Raw genomic sequence first — 20,123 nt, forward strand, 5'->3', positions numbered from 1 at the left:
TGTTTATTTTTGGTTTTGTTCTCTGCCTAAATTCATATGACCTTATGGATTATGTATATTTTATTGATATTCCATATTATATTCATTGATCTACATATGTTGAACTATCCTTGCATACCTGGGATGAACCCCACTTGATCATGCATGGTGTATAAATATTTTGAATTTTTGCTAGATTAGATTTACTTGAATTTTTTGAGGATTTTTGCATAGATTTTAATCAAGAATATTGGTCAATAATTTTCTTTTTTAGTAGTTTCTGTTTAGGTATCAGTGTGATATTGGCTTCATAGAAGATATTAGGGAGGTTTCCTGTTTCCTCAATATTTTAAAAGAGTTTCAGTAGTATGGGCACTAAGTCTTTGAAATTTTGATAGAACTCACTACTAAATCCATATGGAACTGGGATTTTGTTCTTTGGGATATTTTAATTACTGTTTCAATTTATTTACCTGAGATTTGTCTATTCAGATTTTCTTTTTCCTTATGGTCCAATCTTGGGAATTTATATTATTCTGAAAATTCTTCCATTTCTTTTACATTCTTAATCTTTGTGGCGTAAAGCTGTTCATGATAACCTTTTGCATTATTTTGTACTTCTGTAGTGTCTGGTGTGATTACTCCCCTGTCATCTCTGATTCTTCTTGTTTTTTTCTCTTATTTTTGTAGTGAGTCTAGTTGAGTTTGTAGATATTGTTTACTCTTTTAAATACAGCTCCAGTTTTCATTGACATTTTGTACTGTTTTCTTATTGTCTATGTCACTGATTTCCACTGCTTTTATTATTCCCTGACTTTGATTTGCATTGGAATTCATTTGCTTTTCTCTTTGCAGTTTCTCTAGTTGATAGATTAACTCGTCAATTTGAACCTTCTGTTTCTGTGTTCTGATTGAAATAGCTATAAATTTACCCCTTACTACTGCCTTTGCTATGTCTCATAGATTCTTGTTTGTGTTTTCATTCTCATTTTTTTCCAACAATTTCTAATTTCCTCTCTTATCCAAATATAATGAATGCTGTCATTTGTTTTTCAGGATTTGGTCTTATGCCACTTTCTTTTTATGCTCATAATCATATGGCTTTGTGATCAGTGAAGACACTTGTTATAATTTCTATTTTTGTCATTTTATAAATGGTTGTTTTGTGTCCAGCATGTGATCTATTCTAGAGAATGTCCCATGTGCTATGGAGGAGAATGTATACTAAGTTTTAGGGTGGGGGTTATGCATCCTAAATTTGTCTATTAGAATCCAGCTCTTCCAGTTTTGACTGGTTGATCAGTCCAATGATGAAGTGAAGTTTTGAAGTCTCCCTCCACTATTTTTCTGTAAAACATAATTGTGTGCAATTATAAAAATTGAAACAGGAATATAAGGCAACCTATATGAATTATATTAGTAAACATATTTTTGATAAACAATATAACACCTATTCTGTGGAAGCGTGTACTAATAGCAGATATGGATTTAATCCTAACTACAATTTTCCTTCTCTTCAGTTTGTAAGGTTCATGACTATATATGAGGTGAAATGCTTATGATTTGGAATTCTACTAAATCTCTATTAAGGAACCACTCTAATAAATTTCTCTAAAAAGGAACCACTCATTAAAAATTAATTGACTTTATAATGGAACTTTGATAAAATTTCATGAATCTTAAAATCTAGTTCACTATGCAATTATATGTGAGCTTCTGATTCATTCATCTTTTTCTCTTGATTATACCCCATGGTCACTCAGATAAGTCAACCAAAATTTTCTTTCCATGAGAAGACATGGACTTGGAAAATCTTTAGGACACCTAACAAGTAGTTTTTGTTGCTGTTTGGGGGCCACAACTGGTGTTATTTAGGTCTTATTCCTGGATCTGCATTCAAGGATCACTTCTGGCAATTCTCAGGGGACCATAAGTGGTGCCAGAGATTAAATCTGGTTTGACATCATGCAAGTCATGCACTTTACAAGCTGGAATTATTTCTCTAGTCCCTTGTTCTTTCTAGAGAGAAATAAAATGTCAATTCTCAATGGGCTGAAAAATATCAAGAGTATGTATGTAAGAGAAAAAGAGAAAAACAGGACTGAATAGCTCACTCCAGTGTACACTTACATGAAGGAGGGCAGGTTTTGATGCTCAGCTTTGCACAGTCCCCAAGACTGCTTAGAATGACACCTGAAAACAGAGACATAAGTAGACCCTGAGCACAGCTGGGTGAAACAAAAGAACTAAAAAAGAAGAAAAATCATAAGAAAAAATTAAAAGTATTACTTTACTATTTTTCTAAAGAGTAAAAGTGGGTATAACTTATAATAGGCAATTTTCTTGTAGATAATGTGTACTGTAAAATAATCACTTACCCCAGTCCATCACAGAGACAACTTTAGTGAACTGACTTCTCTGAATTGAATTCTTTTTAATTTTTCCATTGTCACTTTTTAAAATATTAAACTATGATCATAAAAGCAATATGTTCATTACAGTAAATATTAAAAATACAATAAAAACAGAAATAATACTATCATTCAATGATAAACATTCTTTAAATGGGGAAGGTGGTATAAATTTGCCAGTATGTTCTCTTTACATATTCACATACATGTGTCTTCTTAGGCAATTTGAAATACACCACATTTTTATTTTCTAGCATATTTAAGTGATTTGCTTCTCTTTTTCTATGATCACCGTTAGATACAGAATTATAATGTGATCACGAACCATTTACCTCCTACGACCTCCCCTCATCCTCTATTACAGGCACTTCTCTCTCTCTCTCTCTCTCTCTCTCTCTCTCTCTCTCTCTCTCTCTCTCTCTCTCTCTCCACCTTTGGGTCATTATGGTTTGCAATACAGCTACTGAGACATTGTCATATTTGGTCCTTAACCTATTTTCAGCACAGTTGTATCCAGAGTGATCATTGCCAAATATCACTGTCACGGTAGTCCCTTCTCTCCCTTCTCTATGCCAACTGCCATCTTCTCCAGCGTTTGAGATAGGCTTCCAACCATGGACCAATACTTCTGGGGCTTGTTTAAGTTGTCTTTGTGTATTGGTCTTATATGACCTATGAATGTATATATATATATAACCTATATATATATGTGTATATATATATATATTATCCATTATCCTCCTATCTTTCCCTCCTCTGCTTGGTAAAATGAGGTTTTTAATGCAAGCCTAACAATTTATCATCATGAAGTGTGCTCTATTTCCTTGTTTTGTCTTTCTCTATACCACAGATAAGTGAGATCGTTTGTTAGTTCACCTTCTGAATTATTTCACTTAATAAGATACCTTCCAGTTCTTTCCTTATTGCAGCAACTGCAAAATTTCATCATTTTATAGATGAATATATATGTTTATGTGTTTTATATATAAATATACAGTACTCATATATAAGTTATTTTATCCATTAATCTGTCACTTTTCACTGTACATTTGGATTATTTCCATATTCTTATGATTATACTAAGACCTGTAATAATTTCACATATATCTTTTTTAATTAATGCATTTGTGTCAAGAATTTATCTCTAAGAAAGAATTTTTAAATCGTTAACAAATTAAATAATTGTTTTTTTTCTATATAGAAGAGTCCAATGACGTGGTTCCAAATGAAGAACGGTCTCAAGAGGAGGGACACCATGCATTATCCACAGAAAATGTGGTATGTACATTCAATGTGGTATGTACATTCTGAAATTCTTTCCCTCTTAGATGTTGTAGAACAAGGATATGTTTCTAATTGGTGACAACACCATTATTATGTAGTTTGGGGAACATGGTTACAATAGTGTTTAAGTTTATAGTATTGATGTGCAAAGTTACTGCACCAACACCAACACCAACACCAACACCAACACCACCAGAGTGTCCATTACCCTCTATTCCTGAACAATAATCTGATCTTCCTTCACCCCAACTTTACTCTCCACTGTTTGTTGATTGCCAGTTACGGTATCAGCACATACTGTTACCTAACTTATCGCCACCAGTGTGCCCTAAACCCTCCACCTATGCCCATGTGTTAATTTCAGTTGTCCAACTACTTCTACCAAAGCCTGATATACTTAGATCTAGATCTGGTGTAAATCCAGGTGTAATTGATATTGTTTATACATTTTATTTTTGTCTCTATATGCCACAGATGAGTGCTATCATTCAATGGTTTTCCTTCTGCTTCTGGATTATTTCAGTAATTTCAGAATGAAGTCTTCCTCACAAACAAAAGCGGGTGTATTTGATAGAATTATATACATTTGATGGACTGAAAAATAAAATTTGCATATCTATGATTCATACTTCATGCTTTATTTGAAAATTTTATAAATCTAAGAACCAAGTATTTACTACAATTAAAACATTTACATAACCAGCTATTATTCTTTCAATACCATTACTAAAATGTAACAGATTTCTTCTTTGGCCAACGGAAGAAATAAAACAGGTACTAGGCTAAAATTATGAAGGAAGTCTTTGTTAATTCTAAGACTTGTATACAAAGACTCCTGACTCAATCTCTCTCTTCAGACCATATTTATCTATACAATATTTGAAAATTTTTCTTCCTTATGTTGAACTTTATTATTCATATTAAAATGATACTTTTCAAAGCAGCTCTTTTACAACATTATTTATATATTGGATCTATCAAGAAAGCTAGAAAAGATCCTAAAAATTTAGAAATAAAGTTAAATGTCACTTTGCTTTTTTGTTTAGCTATAAGCACAGCGGTAGGGCGTTTGGAAACGCCCTTTGGCTGGGTAGGAAATGCCCAGTCAAAGAGGCAGGTGGGATGGGGGGATGGGGGATGGGAGGAATACTGGTACCCGTGGTGGTGGAAAATGGGCACTGGTGAAGGGATGGCTACTTGGTCATTATATAACTGAAACCCAAGCACAAAAATTTGTAAATCTACAACTGTACCTCATGGTGTTTCACTAATAAAAAGTTTTTTAAAAAAGTTATGAAATTATACAACTGAAAAGTCATGCTTTCTTTTACTTACAGAGGGCTTCCACATTAGTGAACGTTTAAAAGCTAAACCATCTAAGTTATTGATAATTCCTCAAGATATAAAGGGCTAGAGCGATAGCACAGCGGTAAGGCGTTTGCCTTGCACGCAGCCAACATGGCCGACCCGAGTTCGATTCCTCCATCCCTCTCGGAGAGCCTGGCAAGCTACCGAGAGTATCTCGCCCGCACGGCAGAGCCTGGCAAGCTCCCCGTGACGTATTCGATATGCTAAACACAGTAACAACAAAGTCTCCAATGGAGACGTTACTGGGCCCGCTCGAGCAAATCGAATGAAAAACGGGAGGACAGTGACAGTGACAGTGAAAAACAATATAGTTTAGAATTACATCTTTTCCATTTCGCTTTTTTGAGCCTTGAATATTAAATTCAACAGGGTTATAAGAAGAGAAGTTTTTTCTATGTAAATCATAGAAAAATAGCTAATAATCATACTTTTAAAAATTAATATATTTATATAAAATTATATCTCTAATAATCTCTTAGAATTTAATGTTGAGTTATACGACATAACTTACATATAATTATTTCTAAATTAGAACTTGATAATGACTTATTTTAGCCCAAATTTCTCTGCATTATGTCTCCTTTATAGGAAACATTTGAAGATATGACACATTAACTAGTTGATTTTATTCAAGAACAGTTGGTTTTCGACAAAATTCTAAACCAATAAAGTTTGGATTTCTCTGCATTTAATTTTTAATTTCCCTATTATAATGAGAGATAATAAGGGCTTGTAAGATCTATTTACATATACAAATCTATACAGTGGTCATCAGTGCTTTCCTCAGCACATTTTTTAGTTATTTTTATCAAGAACTAATACAAATATGAAGAGAATTCAAAAGCAACATCAAATAAAGTAGAATTCTGAGGTTTTGTAAGCGCTAAAATACATTAGACTTATCTTCAGGCAGCAGTAGAAGGCAATTTCATTGTAGTTATCTTCCTGATTCCAAAGCCTGCAGCAGGTCAAAAGTCTTATTATGGTATTGTAACATGTTATATGAAATAAATTTAACTAACACTACCTTATACAAGGTACTGTAAAACTTGCAGTACCTCCATTTGTAAAACTAAGAGAACTTTAATTTCTCTAACACTCAATCTCAAATTGCTTTGTTTTCATTATTATGTTATCAATCTCTGCTTTTGTTTCTACAGCCAGTTAACTATAAGTAAAGTGAATTTTTAAAAAATGTATTTAATTTGTAGGCGTTTCTTATTTTTATAAAACTTATTCTGAAGATGCAAGGAGGTTTATTGGGACTTCAACTGAAAAGAGCCCTTTATGCAAGTTAATTAAGAAGTAATCAATTGAAGGATGGGGGGAATGCTTTTAGACACACATTTACTGTAACATTGAAGAGCCTGTGAGATATCAAAATTTATTCCAGATAATTTAGATAGATAACCCATAATTCAAAGTGAACATTAAATGCAACATGGTGTTCTGTATATTTCAGAATATGATAATAATGACCAAGCAGACATATTTATGGCAACTTCTCTATTTGTGTTATAGAAAATAGAAATACTAGATGATGAGGAAAGTGACATGATAAGCAATTCTGAAGTTGAACAAGTAAATTCTCTCTTGGAATATAAGGTAAATGTAACATTAAATTCCACATGTATAAAGAGTTGTTGAATGAGGTAATTTTAAAGTATCTCTATAATGGTTTTACTTCAACACTATTTGACAAGTTAAATAACTGGGTTATTGCACTGCTTTGCTCAGGCCACTTGATTATCAGTTAGGGTATTACACAATGCAATGCTGACTCTTTAGTGGTAGTCTTTTATGTTTTGTGTATGTGTGTATTATTTTTTGTTTTGTGGGCCACATCCAGGTATCTTCAGGCTCTGTGTTCAGGGATCATTTCTGGAGCAAATTGAGAACAGTGTTAAAGATGGAAACTGGGTTAGCTGTGTGCAAGGAGAGTTCCCAGGCCACAGTACTATCTCTATAGGCACAACTTATAAGTTTTAAGTGATAATAAAAATGTACAATTGGGGGCTGGATATATAGCACAGCAGGTAGGGCATTTGCCTTGCATGCGGCCGACCCAGGTTCGATTCCCAGCATCCCATGTGGTCCCCCGAGCACCGCCAGGAGTAACTCCTGAGTGCAGAACCAGGAGTAACCCCTGTGTATCGCCGGGTGTGAACCAAAAAGCAAAAAAAAAGTAAAATTGCCTATTTTATCTTGAATTTTAATTTCTTAAGATTATTTTAAAAGATATAAGAATATGTCTCTAGGTTAAGTATAAACAATCCCAAAAAGCAGTCTCTAAACAAATATAAATAAAGATGAGCTTTCCCTTTATTTTCCCTATGGTACACAAGATGGAAACTCTAGGACTCACACATGCAAAATTATTTGCTCTGCCACTGAGGTATAGCCATGGCTCAAGCAGAACTTTGATAATTTTGATATATTCTGAAATTTCGATCACACAAATATTTTCCACATAAAAATTTTTGATGGAGTATCACAAAATAAAATTTAATCAGGAAAGCAACAGCTGTTATTTTCTCAGTCTGAAAAGTTTTGTTATAATATAAACATGTCATTAAATAGAGCATAATTTCAAATTTTTAAAATATGCAAATTATGATACTGAACATTGTAAACGGAAGGAAATTATTTTAAAATATATTTTCAAACTAAAATTCACATTAAAATCTATATTTAAAATGTGTATACTGGGGCTGGAATGATAGCACAGCAGGTAGGGCGTTTACCTTGCACTCGGCCAACCCAGGTTCGATTCCCAGCATCCCATATGGTCTCCTGAGCACCGCCAGGAGTAATTCCTGAGTGAAGAGCCAGGAGTAACCCCTTCGCATTGCCGGGTGTGAACCAAAAAGCAAAAATATAAAATAAAATAAAATGTGTATACAACTAGCATGATTATAAAATTCTTGATTCTGAAACACAAAGGTTGTTTGAGGGTTCATTGCATATTCATATTGTTAACGTAACTGAATGCCCAAGTTATATTTAACATAAGTGTGAAAGCCACCACTTGATACAGGTAACAACTTATTGAGACAAGAGAACTGGATTACACAATTCTGAACTATTCCAAGCAGGATAGGGTTAAGCCCTGAGCTCAGAGAAATCTTTCCAGGACCTTTCTCATCTAAGGTGCTGCTGATTTGAAAGGTTTAGGGTTAAAGTCTGGGGCAGGGTGGAGTTTGAGAAATGTTTATAAACATTTTTAGTGAACTCTAAAAGATATTGAATGGTCTTTACTTTCTCCTTGTGGAAAAAAATGGCTTAAGGTAAGATCATTCTCTGTCTCATTAGGTATCTTTTATAAAACATCATCATCCACCATAGAGTTTTTAACTTTCAAATAGCAGTACCCTTTAGAGGAAACATCATTTTTGTTGTCATTATTAAAGTTATTCATTTCATTCAACCAATGAATTGTGTTACCTTATTTCTATAGTAGGTGGGAAGTGGAAATTTATAAATCAGTTTTTAGTGATCATTTTTAATCATCATTTTAGACAAGTTTATCAGTTACAAAATGTAATCTCTTCTGAGATTATTACTGTACTTTATTTGCATATATGTGCTCATGTTCCATTCTGGAGATCAAAATAACTCGGTTGGGCCAGAGAGATAGCACAGAATGTAGGACACTTGCTTTGAACATAGTCAAACAGGGTTCAATCCCTGGTACCCAATACATTATCCTGAACACCACTAGGCTAAATCCTTGAGCACAGAGCCATGAGTAAGCCCTGCTTAACCACCACATGAGGTCCCAAAACAAAAAAATTAGAAATCAAAATTATTTGGTTGATTTTTGTAATTATATTCATCAGCAAAAATTAACCTTATTCATTTATTTATTACCTGGTATAGTATCCAGCTCATAGGTGACCAGAATTACTGTTAAATTGAGTAAAAGAGATCAATAAATTTTTCGTTGGAAATATTTAATACGCTTATTCAATTAGTTTTTTATTTAAAATCAAATTTAAAAAGGTAGATTGGTCTACTATGTTTCAATCAATAAAAATTCCTAAACATTCTTGGTATTCTTTGTTGCACACATAAATACTCATTTTTGGCTTCTGATTGATACATGGGAATCGTTTCAAGGCTGTTTTCACTCAGGGCACCCCAGAGGGGGGCGGGTGAGAGCCCTTCCCGACCCAAGGGACCCAGCCCCAGCAGCAGACCTTCACTACCCAACCACCACCGCGCTCCAGGTTGCTTTCCACACACTCGGGCTGAGCCTCACATATGAGTGAACATATTCCTGACACATTATAAGACACTTCCTATCCATTATCCATTTTCCATAAATACCACACCATATTTGATGGGGTTCAGACAGTGGACAACAAATCGAAGAGAGATAGATAGATAGATAGATAGATAGATAGATAGATAGATAGATACCCCTCTGAGAGCCCGGCAAGCTACCGAGAGTATCCTGCCCACACGGCAGAGCCTGGCAAGCTACCTGTGGAGTATTCGATATGCCAAAAACAGTAACAATAATGCGTCTCATTCCCCTGACCCTGAAAGAGCCTCCAATATGGCAGCGTTGGGAAAGACAAATAAGGAGAAGCTGCTAAAATCTCAGGGCCAGAACAAATGGAGACGTTACTGGCACCTCCTTGAGTCAATCAATGAACTACGGGATGACAGTGACAGTGATACAGTGATACAGTGATTGATACATATTGCTAGAAATTTATATTATGAGACTTCTAATAACTTAAAATGTTTACTAAATACGTTATTGAACTAAGTATCTGATGCATAAGGATCTTTATCATAAAATCACACCACATATTGGATATCATTAATTGTCTGCTCAGAATTCATAGTGTCAGTCTACATGAAGCCTTCATATGCCTTACAATGATTTGGAGTAGAGTTACCAAAGCTTAAGTTGGAACGTAGGGAGATTTTATCAAGAAAATGAAATAGGTGCTGTTTAGTGAAATTCAGTATCTAATGTTAATTTATTAAATTCTCTCACATGCATTTCATGTACTTTTTAAAATGTATCAAAATCATACATAAATTACTGTCTGTAATAGAGGATGTGCACAATAAACTTGAAAAAATAAACTCTACAAATAAGATAGATGCAATGTTGGATTATTACAACACTTTTTTAAAGACGTTTAAATACTAAGGAGGAAGAAAATATACATGACAAATAAGATATACGGATACTGAGAGTTGCTCTCTGACTTTCAAATACGAATTGACTTTCTTCTTCTTCTTCTTCTTCTTCTTCTTCTTCTTCTTCTTCTTCTTCTTCTTCTTCTTCTTCTTCTTCTTCTTCTCTTCCTCCTCCTCCTCCTCCTCCTCCTTCTCCTTCTCCTTCTCCTCCTCTTCTTCCTCCTTCTCCTCCTCTTCCTCCACCTCCTCCTCCTTCTCCTTCTCCTTCTCCTTCTCCTTCTCCTTCTCCTTCTCCTTCTTCTTCTCCTTCTTCTTCTTGCAACACAAGAAACTTATCTGCTTTAATATCTCTCCAGCACTTGGAATAATGTTTTCAGAATGTTTCCTATGAACTATGAGCATAAATCAAAAGGAATGTGTGAATTCAAATGAACTGTAATAATTGTGATAAATATTACCTGTACTAGAAAGATCTTCCCAATCAGCACTTTTAATACACCAATGAGTAATTAAAAAGCAGAACTTTAAAGATAAATATGTTATAGAAAAATAAATGTTCATTTATTTTTAAATTTAGGCACCATTTTATACTAAAGAGGGTCTTATTTCTGACACAATCCATAATCATAACATCCTCCAGAGTATCCATTTCCCTAATCCATTGTCTTAGTGGCCTCCACATCCTAGTCAGCCCTGTTCCATATCCTATTAGAAATCAATTCACTGTTTCTGCTGCCACTGAATATTTGTTATACCTACTACATTTCTTAAATCCCATATAAGAGAGAAATAATTCTATATTTGTTCATCTCCATCTGACTAACTTTAATCAGCATGATATTATTCAGATACATCTAGTAGAAAACAACAGATCTATGAACTTGTCTTTCCATAATGCCTAGTAGTACTCCATTTTATATATAACAAAGTTTTGTTATCTAATTGTCTGTTCTTGGACACTTGATTTGTATACAGAGATTGTGTACTGTGAAAACTATTACAGAAAATAGTAATGAAAAGTTCTTTTTTAAATACATTCTTCAGCCTCTTGGGTAGAAGTAAAATTGTTTGGTCATGAATACATAAGGTACATAGCAGAAAAGTAGGAAAATCCCTCCAGGATATTGAAGCCAAAGACATCTTCAAAAATGAAACACCACTGACCAAGTAAGTGGAAGCAAAGATTAACAAATGAGACTACATTAAACAAAGAAGCTTCTGCACCTCAAAAGAAACAGTGATCAAGTAACAATGATAGCCTACGGAATGGAAAAACTATTCACCCAAAACCTATCTGATAAGGGGTTAATATCAAAGATATACAAGACAGTGGTAGAATTTTACAAGAAAAACCTTCCTAACTCTATAAAACATAGGTAGAAGAAATGAACAGAATTTTTTTTCAAAGAAATTCAAATTGTTAAAAGGGACATGAAAAAAATGTCCTATGTCACTAATCATCAGGGAGATGCAAATCAAAACAGCAGTGAGATATTATCTCACATCACAGAGATGGCATACATAAAAAATGAAGAAGAACAACCAGTGCTGCGCAGATGTGGGAAGAAAGGGACTCCCATTTATTTCTCGTGGGAATGTTGACTGGTCCAGCCTATTTGAAAAACTATATGGACATTCCTCAAGAAAACTAGAAATTGGACTCTTGTTTGACCCAGCAGTACTACTTCTGGGAATATATCCTGGGGATCCAAAAGCACAGCGTGGAAACAAAATCGGCACCTCTATGTTCATTGCAGCACTATTCACAATATCCAGAAACTGGAAACAATCTGAATGCCCGAAAACAGAAGAATGGATAAAGAAACTATGGAATATCTACACAATGGAATACTCTACAGCTGTTAAGAAAAAATTAGATCATGAAATTCACCTATAAATGGATGAATATGGAGTGTATAGTGCTCAGTGAAATGAGTAAGAGGGATAGGGACAGATATAGAATGACTGCATGCATTTGTGTGATATAAAAAATTGCATGAGACTATTATCCAAGGCCAGAGAAAAGAGAGGAAGAGGATCCAGGAGGACTGGTCAATGATTAGAAATTACCACAAGTGTTTTGCGGATGCTCCGAGGGTAAACAAGAAAAATTAGGATACAGTATGACAACAATAGTTAGAAAAAATCACTCCAAGGGCTGGAGCGATTGCACAGCGGGTAGGTTGTTTGCCTTGGTTCGATTTCCAGCATCCCACATAGTCCCCAGAACAACCCCAGGAGTAATTCCTGAGGGTATGAGCCAGGAGTAACCCCTGTGCATCGCTGTGTGTGACCCAAAAAAGAAAAAAAGAAATAATCCCTCTAAACTGAGTGCTGAAAGTAGGTAAAAGGATATACCTTTCAGCATCTGTATTGTAAACCATAATGCCTAAAATGAGAGAGAGAGAGAGATAAAGAGAGAGAGTTGAGAGTTGCCTACCATAGAGGCAGCCTGGGGTGGGGGATTTGGGAGGGTGGGAGGGGACATTGGTGCTGGGAAATTACACTGGTAGAGGGATGTATGTTGGAACATTGTATGACTGAAACCCAATCATGGACAGCTTTGTAATGCTCTATCTTAAGATGATTCACATGCTTTGATAAAGGGACAAGAAATGCCAAGTGGAGTAAGGAAAACCTTTTTAACAAACGGTGCTGGCAAAACTGGACGACTACATGCAAAAAACTGGGCCTAACACCTATCTCTGCCTAACACCATGTACAAAAGTAAGATAAAAGTGGATTAAAGACCTCAACATCAGACCGGAATCCATAAGGTACACTGAAGACAAAGTTGGCAAAACCCTCCATGACATTGAAGCTAATGGTATCTTCAAAGATGTCACGCCACTGGCCAAGCAAGTGAAAAAAGAGATAGACAAATGGGACTATCTTAAACTAAGAAGCTTCTGCACCTCAAAAGAAACAGTGAACAAAATTCAAAGACAATCTACAGAATGGGAAAGGATATTCACCAAATACACATCCGACAAGGGGTTGATATCAAGGATATGCAAAATACTGGTTGAAATCCACAAGAAGAAATCATCCAACCCCATCAAAAAGTGGGGCAATGAAATGAACAGAGTCTTTCTCAAAGAAGAAATCTGAATGGCTAAAAGGCTCATGAGAAAATGCTCTACATCATTAATCATCAGGGAGATGCAGATCAAAACAACAATGAGATATCATTTCACACCACAGAGACTGGCCCACATTCAAAAAAACAAAAGCAACCTGTGTTGGTGCGGATGCGGCGAGAAAGGGACCCTTCTTCACTGCTGGTGGGAATGCCGACTGGTTCAACCCTTTTGGAAAACAGTGTGGACAACTCTCAAAAAATTAGAAATTGAGCTCCCATTTGACCCAGCAATACCACTCCTGGTAATATACCCCGGAGAGGCTAAAAAGTATAGTTGAAGAGACATCTGCACTTGTTTGTTCATTGCAGCACTCTTTACAATAGCTAGAATATGGAAAACACCTGAGTGCCCGAGAACAGATGACTGGTTAAAGAAACTTTGGTACATCTACACAATGGAGTACTATGTAGCAGTTAGCAAAAAATGAAGTCATGAAATTTACATACAAGTGGTACTACATGGAAAATATTATGCTTAAGAAAAATGAGTCAGAAAGAGAGGGACAGACATAGAAAGATGGCATTCATCTGGGTAACATAAAGTAACAAAATAAGAGACTAACGCCCAAGAACATCTGTGATAAATACCAGGTTTCACTCCATGGCTTAGAGGCCAGCTGCACACTCTTGGGGTAAAGGCAGCTCAGATAGAGAAGGGAGCACCAAATAAAGGGTGCTGGGAAGATCTGCCCAGGATGGGAGATGCCTGCTGAGAGTAGTCTATGGACCGAACATGATTGCCACCCAATGTCTTTCTGCAGACCACAGCAACCAAAACCAGAGATAGAACAAAAGGGAATGCCCTGCCACAGAGGCATGGTGGGATAGGGGATGGGGTGGTGGGAGGGATACTGGTAATGGTGGGGGTGGAGAATGGACACTAGTGATGGGATGGGTACTCGATCATTGTATAACTGAAACCCAAGCACAACAACTTGTAAGCCTACAACTGTACCTCACGGTGTTTCACTAATTAAAGAAAAAAGATGATTCACATGAAAAAATAAAGAGAATAATTGCTGGGTCATATGGTAGATTGATTCCTAGTGTTTTGAGGAGAGCCCATATTGTTATTGATAAAGGCTGGACCAGTAAATATTACCACAAGCAGTTAATGAGCATCCCTTTTCTCCAATCAACACTAGTTGATTTTGTGCTTTGTGATGTGTGCCAATCTCACTGGTGTGAGATAACACCTCATTGGTTTGATTTTCATATCCCTGATGTAAGGCTGATGTATAGTATAGTGTTTTGCATGTAACTTTTTGCCATTTGTGTGACTTCATTGAGGGAGGTTCTGTTCATCTCCCTTCTATTTTTAATGGGGTTCTTTTATTTCTTGTAAAGTTCTTAGTGCAGATATATAATCTTTTATATTAACTCTTTATATAATGAGTGCTAAGAAAATGTTCTCTTCCAGTCTGTTAGATGTATTTTTTTCTGGTCATAGTTTCATTATAGTTCAGAAACTTCTTGTTTTATTTAGTCTCATTCGTTTATCTTAATTTCAGTTTTCTTGGCAATTACATGAATCACTGAAAAAGATACCTCTTGTGTTAGTGTCATGGAGAGTTCTACCTATGTTTTCCTTGATATAATTTATGGATTCCAGTCTGATATCAAGAATTTTAATCCATTTTGATTTCGTTCTTGTGCATTGTTTTAGAAAGGAGTCTGCATAAATTTATTTGGCTTGTGACTGATAAGTTCTCCCAACACCATTTGTTGAAGATTTCCTTGCTTCACTTCATAATTTTTGCTCTTTTTATCAAATATTAATTGTCCATTTGCTTGAGGACTAGTATCTAGACTCTCATTGGTCTGATAATTTGTCCTGATTGTATCACCACAACCGTCTTGATTGCTACTCCTTATTATGGTATAATTTGAAGTTGGGAGAAGAAGAGCCTCCATCTAGGATTTCTTGGGCTGTTCAGGAGGGAGGTGTATAATTTTTTTAAAGTATGTCATTTTGACAAAGTTGATCCTTCCAATTCATGAACATCGAATATGTTTTCATTTCCTTGTGCCACAAACCACCTCCAGCTCAGCTGTACAAGCTCATTATTGGCCTTATTTCAGAGACCCATAAATCTCTAAAGAGATCAAAAGCCCCAATTAGGGCCCATGGTGAAGCATGTGGGCAAGTGGGTGCGCCCGGCAGGGCGGGCATATGCCAATAGTTTATCTCTCTGGAAAAGATGGAAACAAGGGCCATGACCTAGAGACACACAAAAGAATCTCCAAACCTAGCAGCTCGCTCGCTGAAGAGATGCCTCTGGACTTTAAGTCAGGCCGACTTCACCAGGTGCCTTAGATCAGGGTAGGCATCTCCCAGCATCTGCATCCTAATATCCCCTGCTGCCGCCAACTCTTCCAAAACCCAATAAGAAGTGCAGTGATGGTAAACTCCAGGCCTTAAAGGATAGGGGATGGGCCTGTCCCTCTCATCCCCTGTCCCCATAGACCCTGGAGGTCACACCCACAAACTGCCTCTGGCTGCTACTTAAGCTTCTTGAGGGACATGATCCAGAGACACACAAAAGAATCTCAGAACCGGCACTGCAGAGATGCCTCCAGACTTTCAGCCAGGCCAACTTCACCAGGGTGCCTCAGACGGGAGCAGGTTTTATCCGTCCACCTGTCCCTGAAAAACCCTGGCAGCCGCCAACTTCCAGAACCCAATGAGAAATGCAGGTATGCGGTTTCAGTGATGGCAAACTCCAGGCCTCAAGGGATAGCAGATGGACCAGTCCTCATCCCCCAACCCCATGGAGTTCACGCCCACAAATTGCCTCTGGCTGCTACTTAAGCTCTTAATGGCCATGATCCAGAGACCTATAAATGAATCTCCAAGTCAGCAGCTCACTGCAGACATTTTTTCCAGAACCTAATTATCTAAAATTTTAGAATTCCAGGAACACACATCCACAAGAGCTGTTGCACATCATCTTATGCTATTGATAGCACGTAATACAAAAGAGAGTTTGGGGGATATTGTCTTACACAGAGGCCGGGGGAAGGGTCGGATGGGGGGACCTTGTTGGTAGAAGATGGGCACTGGTGGAGGGTTGAGTGATCATTGAATGACTGAAACTCAAACAGGAAAGCTTTGTCACTGTATCTCATGGTGATTAAAAATATAATAAAATAGAATTAACATTCTGAATTTAAAAAAAGTAACATGAAGTTCACACCCAATTGAATCAGCTTAATAAATGTCTGAATAAACAGCGGTACTCCTACATTTAAAAAAATAAAGATTAATCCGAGGACCTTATTGATTTAGAACCTGCCACTTTACTGCACAAATCTGTTGTCTCTAGGAGATTTATTTTGAGTCTTTTTGATTTTCTAAGTATAGTACCATATCATCTGTGAATAGTGAGAGCTTGACACCTTCCTTTGCTATATGAATGCATTTGATTAATTTTTCTTGACTAAGTGCTGTGGCAATTACTTCCAGTACCATATTGAATAGAAGTGGTGAGAATGAACAAATTTTTCATGTCCCCAATATTAGAAGGATGGCATTTATTTCTTCTCAATTTTGAATAATGGTTGCTATGGGCTTGTGGTAGATAGCTTTAACTATCCTGAGGAAAGGTCATTCAACTCCCACTTTTTTGACAGTTTTTATCATGATGTGCTGGATCTTTTCAAATACTTTCTCTGCACCTATTAACACTATTATATTGTTTATTATTTTCACTTTTATTGATATGGTGTGTTATTTTGATTGACTTGTGAGTGTTAACATCCTTGCGTCCCTGGGAAAAATCCTACTTGATTATTTTGTATGAACATTTTGATGAGTGGTTGGAAGCTATTTGTTAGGATTTTGTTGAGAATCTTTGCATCTATGTTCATGAGGGATATAGGCCTGTAATTCTATTTTTTGTGGTGTCTCTCTCTATTTTTAGTATCAGGGTGATATTTGCCTCATAGAATCTACTGGAAGTGTTTCTTTTTCTTGAAGTTTTTAAATTTTTTAAAACCTTTTAAAACTTTTTTATTAAAGTTTCCCTCGGAAACTTTAAAAGAATTAGAGTTCAACCTCCAAAAGGTTTGGAAAAATTCACTAGTGAATCCATCTGGGTCAAAGCTTTTGTTTTTGATTAGCATTTCAATTTCCTCAATAGTGATATATCAGTTCAGGTATTCCAAATCTTCTTGGAGTATCCGGAGTATATAGAAATCCAGGGATTTATCCATTTCTTTGAGGTTCTCTTGTTTCATGGAATAAAGATACTGAAAAAAACTCTGATGATTATTTGAATATCTATAATTTATATTATGATGCCCCATTTTCATTTCTGATTCTGTTTATTGGGTTCTCTCACTCTCTATCTTTATGAGACTTGTTAGAATTTATCGATTTTATTTATTTTCTTTTTTTTTACCTCCTTTCCCACCCTCCCCGTGCCTCCATGGAAGACATGATTTCCCATAATCTCTATCTACTTTTGGGCATTATGGTTTTCAATACATACACTGAGAGGTTATCACGTTTGGTCCTTTATCCACTTTTTGCACACATCTCCCATCCCGACTGATTCCTCCAGCCATCTTTTTTTTAAGTGATCCCTTCTCTATTCCAGCTGCCTTCTCCCCTTTGCTCATGAAGCAGGCTTCCAGCTATGGAGCAGAAAGGAGACGTTACTGGTGCCTGATCGAGGAAATCGATGAACAGCAGGATGACAGTGACAGTGACAGTAAAGTATCACTTTGATACTCAAAGCAGACATAGACACCTCAATAAAGAAAATTACAGACCTTCATCCCTTATGAGGGCTGGAGCTATAGCACAGCGGGGAGGGCCTTTGCCTTGCATGCAGCCAACATGGCCGACCCCAGTTCGATTCCTCCGCCCCTCTTGGAGAGCCTACCGAGAGTATCTTGCCCTCACAGCAAAGCCTGGCAAGCTCCCCTTGATGTATTCGATATGCCAAACACAGTAACAACAAAGTCTCACAAAGAAGATGTTACTGGGCCTGCTCAAGCAAATTGATGAACAACGGGAGGACAGTGACAGTGACATCCCTTATGAACACAGATGCAAAAATCTTCAACAAAATGCTAGCAAATATAATCCAATGTCCCTGGCTCTCCTATATATAAGTAAAGAGGAGAGAGAGATGTTAGAAAAAACATTACAATTCACAATCATGCCTCTGAAAATCAAGGAACTCCGAATAAGTTTAACTAAAGAGGTGGATGACCTATACAAAGAAAAGTTCTAAGTACAACTTCAAGGAATAAAACAGGAAATGAGAAAATGTAAACACATTCTTGCTCATGGATTGGGATGATTAAAATTGTCAAAATGGCAGTACTGCCCAAATCATTATATAGATTAAATGAAGTCCCTATAAGAATACCCATGACATTTTTCAAAGAAATAGATCAAATACTCCTGAAATTAATGTGGAACAAAAAACCACCATGAATAGATAAAGCAATCATTGGCAAAAAGAAGATAGGAGGCATCAGCTTCTTCAAATTCAAACTGTACTACACAGCAGTAGTAATTAAAACAGCACGGTACTGGAATTAAGAGAGCCACAGGTCAATGAACAGAGTCAAATATCCTAACATAGACCCTCCTAGATGTTATCACCTAATATTTTATAAAGGAACAAGAAATATGAAGTGAGCAAGGAAAGCCTCTTCAACAAATGGTTCTGGGAAAACAGTGCAGCTTCATGCAAAAAAATGAACTCAGACATTTTATTAACCCAGGCACAAATGTCAGATCAAAATGAACTAAAGACCTCAATATTAGGCTTGAGTCCATAAGATACACGGAGGAAAATGTGGGCATAACCCTCGTCGATATTGAAACAAAAAGCATTTTCAAAGATGAAATACCACTGACCAAATAAGTGGAAGCAAAGATTAACATATAGGACTACATTAAACTATAAGGGTTCTGCACTTCAAAAGAAACAATGACCAAGATACAAAGACAGCCTACAGAATGGGAAAACTATTTTCTAACTACCCATCAGATAAGTTGGTAATATCCAAGATATGTAAGACACTGGTAGAAATTTTCTAGTAAAAATCCTCAAATTCCATCAGAAAATGGGAAGAAAAAAATGGGCAGAAACTTCCTCAAAGAAAAAACTTGAATGGCCAAAGGCACATAAAAATGTTCTTCATCACTAATCACCAGGAGATGAAAATCAAAACAACAATGTGATATCATCTCACACCATAGATACTGCAACACATTCAAGAGAACAATAACAACCAGTTATAGCACGGATGCAAGGTGAAAGGGATTCTCCTTCGCTTTTAGTGGGAATGCTGACTGGTTCAACCTTTTTGGAAAACAATATGATCATTCATCAAAAAGTTAGAAATTGAGCTTCCAGATGACCCACCAATAGTACTTCTATGAATATACCCTGGGTCCCAAAAACACACAGTAGAAATTCTATCCTCTCTTCTATGTTCATTGCAGCACTATTCACAATAGTCAGAATCTGGAAACAACCCAAGTGCCCCAGAACAGAAGACTTGTTAATGGTACATCTTCACAATGGAATTCTATGCAGTTGTTATAAAATTTCCTTATAAATGGATGGGCATGGATAATATCATGCCAAGAGAAATAAGTCAGAAGGAAAGGGATAGACATAGAATGATTGAACTCATTTGTGTAATATGTATATATAAAACAAAATGAGGCCAATACGCAAAGACAGTAGAAACCAGGTACATGAGGATTGGTCCACGGTTGGAAACCTACCTCAAATGCTAGGGAAGAAGGC

General features: G+C 36.3%; 1 protein-coding gene across 1 annotated transcript in view; it reads left to right on the plus strand.

Moving 5' to 3' along the window:
- HDX (highly divergent homeobox) overlaps positions 1–20,123 on the plus strand; it is a 296,641-nt gene that overhangs the window by 252,432 nt on the left and 24,086 nt on the right. The window contains exons 7-8 of the mRNA XM_056124159.1: positions 3,592–3,668; positions 6,564–6,647. Of these exons, the coding sequence (XP_055980134.1) occupies positions 3,592–3,668; positions 6,564–6,647 (161 nt within the window). The remainder of the gene's footprint in view (positions 1–3,591; positions 3,669–6,563; positions 6,648–20,123) is intronic.

Source organism: Sorex fumeus, unplaced genomic scaffold (genome assembly GCF_029834395.1).
Source record: "Sorex fumeus unplaced genomic scaffold, SorFum_2.1 ptg000050l, whole genome shotgun sequence".
NCBI lineage: Eukaryota > Metazoa > Chordata > Mammalia > Eulipotyphla > Soricidae > Sorex > Sorex fumeus.